At 36.4% G+C, this 11,873-nt stretch overlaps 1 protein-coding gene across 1 annotated transcript in view; it reads right to left on the minus strand.

Annotated features, from left to right (window-relative positions):
- Window positions 1–11,873, minus strand: part of esrp1 (epithelial splicing regulatory protein 1) — a 19,089-nt gene that overhangs the window by 6,479 nt on the left and 737 nt on the right. Inside the window, exons 2-12 of the mRNA XM_016485272.1 lie at window positions 11,531–11,659; window positions 11,117–11,230; window positions 10,896–11,010; window positions 10,232–10,330; window positions 10,083–10,137; window positions 9,196–9,306; window positions 8,940–9,072; window positions 8,732–8,774; window positions 7,822–8,123; window positions 6,115–6,348; window positions 4,270–4,456 (exon numbers count right to left, since the gene is read on the minus strand). Coding sequence (XP_016340758.1) covers window positions 4,270–4,456; window positions 6,115–6,348; window positions 7,822–8,123; window positions 8,732–8,774; window positions 8,940–9,072; window positions 9,196–9,306; window positions 10,083–10,137; window positions 10,232–10,330; window positions 10,896–11,010; window positions 11,117–11,230; window positions 11,531–11,659 — 1,522 coding nt within the window. The remainder of the gene's footprint in view (window positions 1–4,269; window positions 4,457–6,114; window positions 6,349–7,821; window positions 8,124–8,731; window positions 8,775–8,939; window positions 9,073–9,195; window positions 9,307–10,082; window positions 10,138–10,231; window positions 10,331–10,895; window positions 11,011–11,116; window positions 11,231–11,530; window positions 11,660–11,873) is intronic.

An 11,873-nucleotide genomic window follows, 5' to 3' on the forward strand; every position in this document is an offset into this window, starting at 1 on the left:
AAATTAGGGGTGTGCGATATTGACAAAAAATGATATCTAGATAATTTTCTGGGATTTTATCAATAACGATATTTAGACAATATTTTGCTGAGTGTGTTATTGTGCTGATATCTTATCTCTAATTGTGCTGACAGCTGACTCCTGAATTTTTTGATATTCTTCATATTCTGTGTGGTCAGTTCACAGCAGTGATAGAAATTAATTATTTCCAACAAGTTTTATGGGCATTTTTATCTTTAATCCATTTTTTTCTAAAAGTGTGCACCATCTTTTGGGTCAAATTCTTGCATTTGGGCTGTTACCAAGCAAATGAAATCAGTATCAACAAAACCGATCTTTGCAATGCAGAGGAAACACAGAAGCTACATTAGAAGTGTCATTTAGATGCATTTACACACTGTTTAATGAAGCTCTGAGGGACATGGAATACTTTAACCTGCACTTACAACTGCATAAATAATGTTTTGATATTTTAAACATAAAACATTCAGTAGGTGGCAGCAAGTCACTGTTAAGTGAGCCATTGCGATTGAACAGAATCATTTTAATGGTTGATTCATTCAGGAACGAAACACCGTCATGTTGTTCAGAGATGCAAAACAGCGCTGTGGCTCTGTTTGAAATGATTTTTGTTGGAGAAATAGAGCAAAAACAGGAAATATGGTGTCTAAAACGTAAGTCTCTTAATACAAACCCGATTCCAAAAAAGTTGGGACACTGTACAAATTGTGAATAAAAACAGAATGCAATGATGTGGAAGTTTCAAATTTCAATATTTTATTCAGAATACAACATAGATGACATATCAAATGTTTAAACTGAGAAAATGTATCATTTTAAGGGAAAAATAAGTTGATTTTAAATTTCATGGCATCAACACATCTCAAAAAAGTTGGGACAAGGCCATGTTTACCACTGTGTGGCATCCCCTCTTCTTTTTATAACAGTCTGCAAACGTCTGGGGACTGAGGAGACAAGTTGCTCAAGTTTAGGAATAGGAATGTTGTCCCGATAATATCAAATCGCACATCGTTAAAACAACAATTACGATATATATACGATATATACTACGTTTTTGGGCCTGGGAACATTTCAGTTACATTGCTGTCTATGGAGGCTCAGAAAGCTCTCGGATTTCATCAAAAATATCCTAATTTGTGAGAAAAGTCTTACGGGTTTGAAATAACATGAGGTTGAGAAATTAATGACAGAATTTAAATTTTTAGGTGAACCATCCCTTTAAGATTAAAAAAGTGAAGTTAATTTAAGGTTAAGAAATTTAATAAATTAATACTCTGTTTCTGCTATCTAAAAAAGTTTAAAAACAAGCTTGGTCATAATTACAGCAGAAATACTGGAAATATTGTGTCCTGTATGGAGCAGGGGGTGGTCTTTCAAATATTGTGTTGAACAGCAGGGTCAAAAAAGGTTGAGAACCACAGCTTAATGCTATTTTAGTGAGAATAAAAAGAACTAAAATAATATAGGCTATATATTTTTTTAAATGCATAATGTCATAATTTTTATATTATTTTAATTAATTTTATTCTCACTAAGATGGCACAAAATTGTTGACAAAACTTTGTGTATACCATTTTTCAATGGTAAATGGAATGTGACATGACGAAATATTGAATTTACATAATTACTAATAAAATACAAACTAGCGATTAGTCAAGGTATTTTTGCCAAATAATAAAAGGGTGTGGTCCTGACTGAACCTAATCCAGTTACAATGAGGGCTTTACACCTTTAAACCCCTTTCAAGTCCTGTTCATTGTTTGTCATCAGAGGCTCATGCAGTCATCCCATCAAACAAACAATGAACAATATACGGTGTAGCCACAAGCAGTAGCCATCTCAAAAGCCCACCCTAAATACAACCAGTCACATTGTGAGCCAATTTGAGTTGTATGTGTTGTCTTGCAGCCAATTTGAGCATGTCTCATAGTTAATGCTGCAGGTACAATTACAAATCTCATCTATCATGTGAAAGTTATGTGTCTCGTTATATTAAATCTGTCAAAATGTCTTGTTCACTGTATTTAAGAAATACCAGTTTAGGAGAATAAATGTATTTCTACTAAAATATCTATCCCAAACTTTATCACACACTCAAAGCATGCAGCAGACCATAACCCAAAGCTGTCAATATAGCTGCCATTATAATTCAGCTACAAGTCAAGTATGTTCCTCCACCCTTCAACACATATCAGTACACAGCCACAGGCATTCAGATGCCTTTAACCGGACTGAACCTGTGGCGTGCCGAGGCTTTTACATGTGTCGCTGTTGGTTGTTAGGATAGCAAAGTTATGGAGCTGACTATCTACAACTGAAGAAAGAAAGAAATCTACACTAAATCAAACAGAAAGTGCCTTTCCACGACACACCAAAGTGCATATGGTGACATTTATGATTAAGGATTAAAATTGTGCACATTTAGATTTAGAAAGATTGCACTAAATCACCCCAAATAAAAGCCCTTCATTCCCCCGCTGTGATAAAGCATCTGACAAACTCAGATCTGAATTGAATAAAAAAACAACAACATTCACCCACCCAGATTCCTACTGCTCCTGATGTCCATTCCTGCCTGGGCACAGGACACCCACCATGAATGAATAAGTGAATGAATGAGAGAAAGGGGAAAAAACAGGAAGGCGTGAAGCGCCACCTACCCGCACACACAGCTGAGAGAAGCAGCACCAGAGCCCAGCGGCACTTACGTCGTAACTTACATGGCGGCGGCGAGAGGCCGCTCCTGTTGAGCGTCCCCCCCATCAGCACGATGTTCATCTCCTGAGCGGAGCACGCAAACATCTCCACGTAACGCTCCTTCATGCTGTGCTTGTGGCAGTGCTGGGCCGCCAGGAACGCCCGGTCAGCTGAACGCATCTGGATAAAAGCATCACCCGACGGACGACCCTGATCAAACACACAAACAAATGCTGAATTCATAAACTCACTTTAAACAAAAAAAAAAAATAAGCGCATTTAACAAGCGAGCAGGATGTGTTTCCGCTGCAAATTGTTTTTAATTGTTGGTCAAAGTACTAAACGTGTCTCACTGTTTTTTTTTTCAGCATCTTCTGCCAGGAGCATCTGGTTTTTAAAATGCCATGTCAAGTTAACAGTAGGGTTGGGAACAGAAAACTGATTCTTATCCATAATGAGAATCTTTTAATTATTCTTATTTTAAATCAGACAGCAGCAAACAGACACTGTAAACTACGTAGTTTAATTTCGGAACAATTACAGACTCTTATGAGCCAGTTCTTTTTAATGAATCAAAAACGGTGCAACCGCTATAGTTCAACTCCCCAAACAAATGAGTCTTATGGGTTCTTTAAATCAAAAGCATACAGTGCGAAACAGCCCAATTGTTCTACAGTTTAATACTTGAATGAACAATGTTTATTTTGATAAAACAACAGAAATACATACAGCTATACAACTACAATCAGTGTAGTTACTGACTAGTTGTTCATATGACAATGTGTAGTTAAACGTTTTATAAAAATAAATAAATTGAATGTTGTTGTTAGTGTTTGTTCAGTGTTGTTGTTTAATATATAGGCCTAGTTAATTCAATATAATTATTAGATTGCATAAAAAGAAACTGTGTAAAAAGCACTTTGCATGAATTATTTAAATTCTGAATTACTTTTCCCCCCAAAATATTTATTCCTTAAAAAGTACTACATTACCATTCAAATGTTTGGGGTTAGTAAGGTTGGATTATTTTATAAATTAATATTTTACTCAACAAGGATGTATTCAAAAAGTGACAGAAAAGACTTTTACATTGTTACATATGCTATATTAAATAAATGCTGTTCCTATTCATCAAAAAATCCTGAAAAATGTATCGTAGTTTCCACAAAAAAATATTAAGCAGCACACCTGTTTTATGAAATTGATAATCATAATAAATGTTTCTTGAGCACCAAATCAGCATACTAGAATGATTGCTTTGCAATCACAGGGGAAAAAAGAACATTTCAAAATATACTAAAATAGAAAAGTCATTTTTAAATTGTAACAGTATTTCAAAATATTGCTCTTTTTACTGTATTTTTTTAACAAATAAATTCAGCCTTGGTGAGCATAAGAGAATTCTTTCAAAATATAAAAAAAAAAAATGAATGAATAAGTGAATGAATGAGAGAAAGGGGAAAAAACAGGAAGGCGTGAAGCGCCACCTACCCGCACACACAGCTGAGAGAAGCAGCACCAGAGCCCAGCGGCACTTACGTCGTAACTTACATGGCGGCGGCGAGAGGCCGCTCCTGTTGAGCGTCCCCCCCATCAGCACGATGTTCATCTCCTGAGCGGAGCACGCAAACATCTCCACGTAACGCTCCTTCATGCTGTGCTTGTGGCAGTGCTGGGCCGCCAGGAACGCCCGGTCAGCTGAACGCATCTGGATAAAAGCATCACCCGACGGACGACCCTGATCAAACACACAAACAAATGCTGAATTCATAAACTCACTTTAAACAAAAAAAAAAAATAAGCGCATTTAACAAGCGAGCAGGATGTGTTTCCGCTGCAAATTGTTTTTAATTGTTGGTCAAAGTACTAAACGTGTCTCACTGTTTTTTTTTTCAGCATCTTCTGCCAGGAGCATCTGGTTTTTAAAATGCCATGTCAAGTTAACAGTAGGGTTGGGAACAGAAAACTGATTCTTATCCATAATGAGAATCTTTTAATTATTCTTATTTTAAATCAGACAGCAGCAAACAGACACTGTAAACTACGTAGTTTAATTTCGGAACAATTACAGACTCTTATGAGCCAGTTCTTTTTAATGAATCAAAAACGGTGCAACCGCTATAGTTCAACTCCCCAAACAAATGAGTCTTATGGGTTCTTTAAATCAAAAGCATACAGTGCGAAACAGCCCAATTGTTCTACAGTTTAATACTTGAATGAACAATGTTTATTTTGATAAAACAACAGAAATACATACAGCTATACAACTACAATCAGTGTAGTTACTGACTAGTTGTTCATATGACAATGTGTAGTTAAACGTTTTATAAAAATAAATAAATTGAATGTTGTTGTTAGTGTTTGTTCAGTGTTGTTGTTTAATATATAGGCCTAGTTAATTCAATATAATTATTAGATTGCATAAAAAGAAACTGTGTAAAAAGCACTTTGCATGAATTATTTAAATTCTGAATTACTTTTCCCCCCAAAATATTTATTCCTTAAAAAGTACTACATTACCATTCAAATGTTTGGGGTTAGTAAGGTTGGATTATTTTATAAATTAATATTTTACTCAACAAGGATGTATTCAAAAAGTGACAGAAAAGACTTTTACATTGTTACATATGCTATATTAAATAAATGCTGTTCCTATTCATCAAAAAATCCTGAAAAATGTATCGTAGTTTCCACAAAAAAATATTAAGCAGCACACCTGTTTTATGAAATTGATAATCATAATAAATGTTTCTTGAGCACCAAATCAGCATACTAGAATGATTGCTTTGCAATCACAGGGGAAAAAAGAACATTTCAAAATATACTAAAATAGAAAAGTCATTTTTAAATTGTAACAGTATTTCAAAATATTGCTCTTTTTACTGTATTTTTTTAACAAATAAATTCAGCCTTGGTGAGCATAAGAGAATTCTTTCAAAATATAAAAAAAAAAAATCATATCAAACCAAAACGTTTGAACGGTATTGTAAAAGAATCTTCAATGGAACCGTTAAGAGGAATCAGAATCATTAAATTCCTTCTTTATATCTAGCTGAAAATACATAAGCCAGCAAGCCAACTTAAAAAAAAAAAACACGGTTTGTATGGAAACATTTGTATGGTCTATCCTATTCTCAAGTACAGTTCTCTTCAGCATGCTTTGAGATATTGTAAGGACCAAGGCATGACAGAAACACAATGTAAAGGAATGAAGAAACACAAGTCCTGACAGAAGCTGTGATTAATCACCCTTTTTTATGGAGCGGTTGAGCCAAAGGGGCAAAACTCCCTGACAGAACACATTCTGAACTGCATAGGTGTGTTTATTTTGTTACTGGATGAACTTCATATGAATACTACAGTTCATATGTATATAAGTGGGTCTGAGATCCTTACCTGCTGGTTAAGCACCATATGCACTCCATGTGGCTTGATGTCAGCCGTGTATTCCCCCAAGAAAACCAATATGTCCTGGATGGTGGCATCGTACGGCAGACCCCTCAATCTCACGCAGTCCCGCACACCTGTCACTGCTGCCGTTTGGGGCACGAATGTGGGGGATGGCACAACAGACAGGATGGGGGATGGGGCCACGGGAATCAGTGGGGCCGATGAGTATCTGTTCAGTACCTGACACACAAATGCTGGAGTTACATGACTGGCAATGCACATCATCAAAAAGACTTCTGCCTGTTTATAGCTCCAGGTGTTGGAGATGATGGATGAACTGTGCTCTACCTGCAGGTCCTGATACTGTTTGCCACCACGCAAACACACGTTTGGTGTGTCTGTATCCTTAAATGCCCTTATATATGGAGACAACTTGCCCATTCTGTGTTGGTTTTATATTTGTTGGAACTTTACCAGATCAGGTCTATGAATATGCACTTCCTGTTTGAGCAAGTCAAACCATCACTTTAGGGTTAGCATTAAAACCCACAGCAGATTTGTTTTTAGGCTTCTTTCTTTGTTTCTTTATATTTGATTGTTTAATGTAATTACCTGTTCTATAATTAACTCTTCTTAATGACTGGTCCAATATATCTGTACTTTGGTTAAGATAGACAGAAAATTAGTTTGACCGATTTTATTTTATTTTACCATTATTCATATTTTTCACATAATTCGTTATAGGAAAAAAAGTTAATTAATGCATATTTTGCATTCAAAAACTAAGATGAAAATAAATCTGCAATCACTCTGATAAGCAAAACAACTCGCCATTTATATAATACAGGCAAACTAAACTAAACTAAAAATAATAAAATATATTTACTATGCATATTACGTTCATTGTTGTAGTCTAATGATTATGCACTTATTATGTTAAAAGTAAAAATAAAACAATTAAAAATCAGTTCTACATACTGTTATTAGACAAAAGAAAATTTACTGGTTGTAAAAACAAGCAAACAAAAAAAGCAGTTTAGTTCAAATTTGTAACAGGTACATGGGTAAAACAGGTTGGTGTTTGTTGTGTGAAGGATTCAGTTTGCTTGGTCTCCTTTTATGTCAGGCATAAGTTCAGTCTTTTGGCATTATTGATGTGATGATTCAATTGTAAGTATTCTGTTTATTAAAGATCCCAACAACCAGTCAACTATTAATATAAAGCATGATGGGATTCTCTTTGCCTAAATGACACACCCTTATAATACCAAAACCGCTGCTGGTGAACAACACAGCTGAGCTAGTCAAACACACATGACGTCTGCTCAAAAACAGGTTAAAGTGAGTTCAACCACCTGCTATGGTTGAGTAGCTTTGGTTTGATATATATGACGACAGCTAAATATTAACACAGAGGAATTCCAAGTAATTCTACAAAATTAGTAACAATGAAATTTGAAAGGTTTTGCATTGCAGAACAGGAAGACTAGAAGAGAAATTTTATGACAGCTTTGAAAAGCTAATCTTTTACAGATTGCCGAGCTGAGTGTTTGTTCAGCGAGCCGGGTCGTTCAGATAGAGTACATGCTTGTACACACACTTACACACCCAAACAGCTCACGTTTTACTTGCCCTGCCGAGTCTGTCTAAACCAACTATAATACACTCCACACAACTGATGGCTTCAAATCAAATAGGAAGTGCTGCACTCACCTGTTGCACCTCAGCCGCAGTGCTCTTGAACAGCTCTATGTACCTCTTGCCCAGGATGTCCTTGTGTTTTTTCAGTGCGTTCTGAGCATGCTCCTCGCAGGAGAACAGGACGAACGCGTCCCCAGTGGGCCTGCCATCGGGAAAACGTACAAACAGAATGCCTTCGCTGCCGTCTGTCACAGGACACGCCGGGGAGAAGAACTGCAGCACCTGCTCTGCGGTGGCGGTGAACGGAAGTCCACGCATGCGTACGATAACCTGATTCTCCCTCGACAGAAATTTGGCCACTTCATTAGAGGTACCTGTCAGTCAGACACATGAGCCACTCAATGTGAAGCTAAATTACACAAAACATACTCAAACCAATGCAAATAAGCCTGACAGAACACAAACTCAGGAAATCAGAGGATATATACAGTTTTATTACAACTGCATTCTTATAATAACTAGTAAGAGTTCTCAACTCTTGTGAATGATTCCTGTGACTTTATTTCCTGTAGTTCTTTTAAGGCTTAAATATTTGGAAAAATAAATGCGATTTCATTGCCAAACGATGAGATGACTTCAATGATAAATAAATGTAAATCAGTTCTCACTGATTTTGATTCACTGCAAAGAACTGATTCAGAATCATTTGTTCAGGAATCAGACATGTTGCACATTACATTTTTAGATTCAAAGAAGTGGCTCATACAAATAATTAAGTTTGGGAATCTACACTGGTCACACTGCTCCATTTTTTTTAATGGAACCAGTTATAAGAATAAGAATAGATTTTTCATGGAATTTAATGAATTATGAAACCAGTTCTGAATAAGAATAGGAACCGGTTCTCAGATCCCAACCCTATCCACCTACAAACCCAAATATCACATGCATGCAAACTCAATCGCAAAAAAAGTATTTTTACCTCCTGCAATCTTTAGAAAGTCTTCACCTGTTGCCTTGTAAACCTGCAATACAAAATAATGTAAATAATTTTGAATTTACATAGAATTCCACTACAATTAAAAAAAGGTTATAGTAACTGGACTTTTGTTCATCTGGGTACTAAATGTAACTTCTATACTTAGTATTACACTATACTTAATATAATAGCTTTATGAATGTGTGTGTACCTCAATGTATCTGGTGCCCATGTGATGCTTGTGTCTCTGCAGGGCCAAATCCCTGTGCTCTTCACTCTCAAACCGCACGAGTGCCTCTCCGTTCCTCCTGCCCTGAGCATTCAGACACAACGCTGCACCTCCTCTACGCACACAAACACACACATGCAGTAATTCATTAGAAACACTGGCATTGTGCACAGACTGAATGATAATCACTTATTAATAAGTGCTGCCTATGGGTGGTTTGCAGGTTATGTGTGCATACTTGGCGATGTTGAGACCCCTGAAGAACCGGGCGATGTCCTGGTCTGAGGACTGCCATGGAAGACCCCGAGCTCTGATCACTGTGTTATCATCCACCCTCTCCATCTTACTGCTATACACACACATACATGCAATTTAAACGATGTGTCACACCAGCTTATACCAGTAGCAAGGCAAAAATGTATATCAAGTGACCCTTTGTTAAAGCTCTACATCCTTGGTTACTACTACTTTAAGCTTTACAGAAATTCTCACAGGATTCAACAAGAGATTTCGGTGACCTGCATGATTTCCAGTAAATGTACTCTGGCTAGAATTATGTGTGACATTGTACAGCATTTTATCAGATGTTTTCTTTAAATAAATACTTCTAAATACAAATAAAAACTTCAATATCTCAACAGATAAATAAAACTACTGTAACATTCGTGTACCAGTAATAGTTATTACATGTTCATTAGTGAATAAGAATTTAATTCACAGCATGAACTTCTCAGGGTTTATTAAAATATTAGGAAAAAGAAAAAAAAACTTTATATTAAAATACTCAATAATACTTATATCCTCTCCGAATTATAGCCATCACTATTATGTGTTCCAGCAACATAAAATTTCATGTAAACATTTAAACTTAACACGCAACATCTTCAATTTCCATTTTATAGTCATTTATGATTCATTTTATAGAAATTAGACTCACAAACAGTAATTTAAAAAATTTAATGAGTAACTATAAAAATGTATAGAAAATCCCATGACTTTTCTGTGATTTTATTAATTTATATATTTATTTTATATATTAAAGTGGAGCTTAGCAAAAAATAATAATTAGAACACAGTTGCAGACATTTGTTTGTTAGTTTAGTTTAAATAAGAAACAGCTCTTACCAAGTGCCAGTCTCAAACTTGTCATTCACTTTTTCTGGGAAGGAGAACTGGTGGCCTATGAAGACGAATAAAGCAGGTTCATAACAAAAACACTTCTGAATATTACATTCATGTGTTCAGACAATAATATGCAAGTTATAATGACTTACAGACAGGCTCCGAGATAAGTGCTAAAACAATTTCTGACATCTGCCGAACCTTGTGAGCAGTGAAAGCATGAAGAGAAGAATCTACAACCATATTTAGGTCTGATCGCAACCGCAGTCAAGGAATACAGTGTCTGTGTTTAGTGTTACTGGTGATAATTACCATTTAATGACACAGTAAAGATAAAAGAACAACTAGGACAGGGTTTATAAACGCACAAGGACCGTTGAAACACAGCAGTCTTCCATAAAGGCACAATAGAAACATGGAGGGAGAGAATGACTTTCGATTAACCTTTCTTACTGTGCAGAGGGCTGTGCTATTGCATTGTGTGTTTGACTGTGTGTGTGTGTGTGTGTGTGTGTGTGTGTATTAAGACGTTACAGCGTAGGTGTGGCAGGTTAAGCTTGTTGGCTAAACACTCTTGGCTTTCTCTTGCTGGCTCAATTGAGCCCACACTATTGTGAGTCTATTTGCATTCCAAAACCTTGGGATCCTGCAGCCAACACCCTGTTGCCTATCTTTCTCTCTCATACACACTCAAATGCAACTTCCTCACACTGGTTGTCAGATAATTATCAACTAATATGTGTAATAATCTACTCTCATCCATTTAAGTCTTACAAAAAACACACAAAATGATATCATGACCTTTTTTAAGGATACAGTCAGCCATGACCTGAAGATTCAAGTCTTTCAACTCCCCTTCTGATGGGAATTTATTCTTGAACTCTTTTCGCAGGTCAAAGAATGAGAAGAAACACTCAGGCAACAAAACATTCTGAAAAGCACAAAAGCAAGCAGTCAAGAAAACACAACTGCACTTATACATTTTTAGCTTATAAATAAATATCGCCTGCTCAGTTGCAGTATTTAGAGTTTGATACCTTGCTGGAAGCCTCGGGATGGAGGACTTGACGAATGTGCAGCTGTCCATCCGTACAGAGGTAGAAGGTGTTTCCTGCACCTGCGTCCACTTCTGCACATAACCTCTGATTCAACTGCACACATGGACACTCTGAGTAAACGCCACTTTTATGTGCCATTTAATACATACCCACAAGGCTGCTTGTGCAAATATCAATCCACAAGCTGTTAAATAATGCATGTAATAGTGTGTAAAGATATGCCACTAAATGGTGTATATGCAGACCCTCCCTCAAAGCGAGTTAGAAAAGAAAGTTTAACTGTCCTCTGAAAGGATCCACTCTCAAATGCAAATATCTTTATGTATTTTGAACGGAACGTTCTAAAAAAGATAAATACCAGCCTGTCAGAACAGATTGTATGAGAATGATCACCTGTTCGATGGCCTCCTCAAGCGGTTCAGCTTCTGTCAAGGTCTCCTCAGTGAGTCCACTCACCTCCTGACACTCCTCAGAGAGCTCAATGTGATCTGGTTTGACTAGCAATTCATTTACCTGACCAGCCTAAATGTGGAAAGCAGAGGAATGCTCACTTCCAACATATAGATTTACATAGGCAAATAAATAAATAAATGGATGGATGAATTGATAAATAGCAGGGGAATAGATTTGGATTTAGATTGATAGAGCCTTAGATTTGACTTTGCACTTTTTGTTTAAATGTCTGCCTTATATAAATGATACTGTACACACACACACACACACACACACACATACA

This window comes from Sinocyclocheilus anshuiensis, unplaced genomic scaffold (assembly GCF_001515605.1).
Source record: "Sinocyclocheilus anshuiensis isolate Anshui unplaced genomic scaffold, SAMN03320099.WGS_v1.1 scaffold409, whole genome shotgun sequence".
NCBI classification, from domain to species: Eukaryota; Metazoa; Chordata; class Actinopteri; order Cypriniformes; family Cyprinidae; genus Sinocyclocheilus; species Sinocyclocheilus anshuiensis.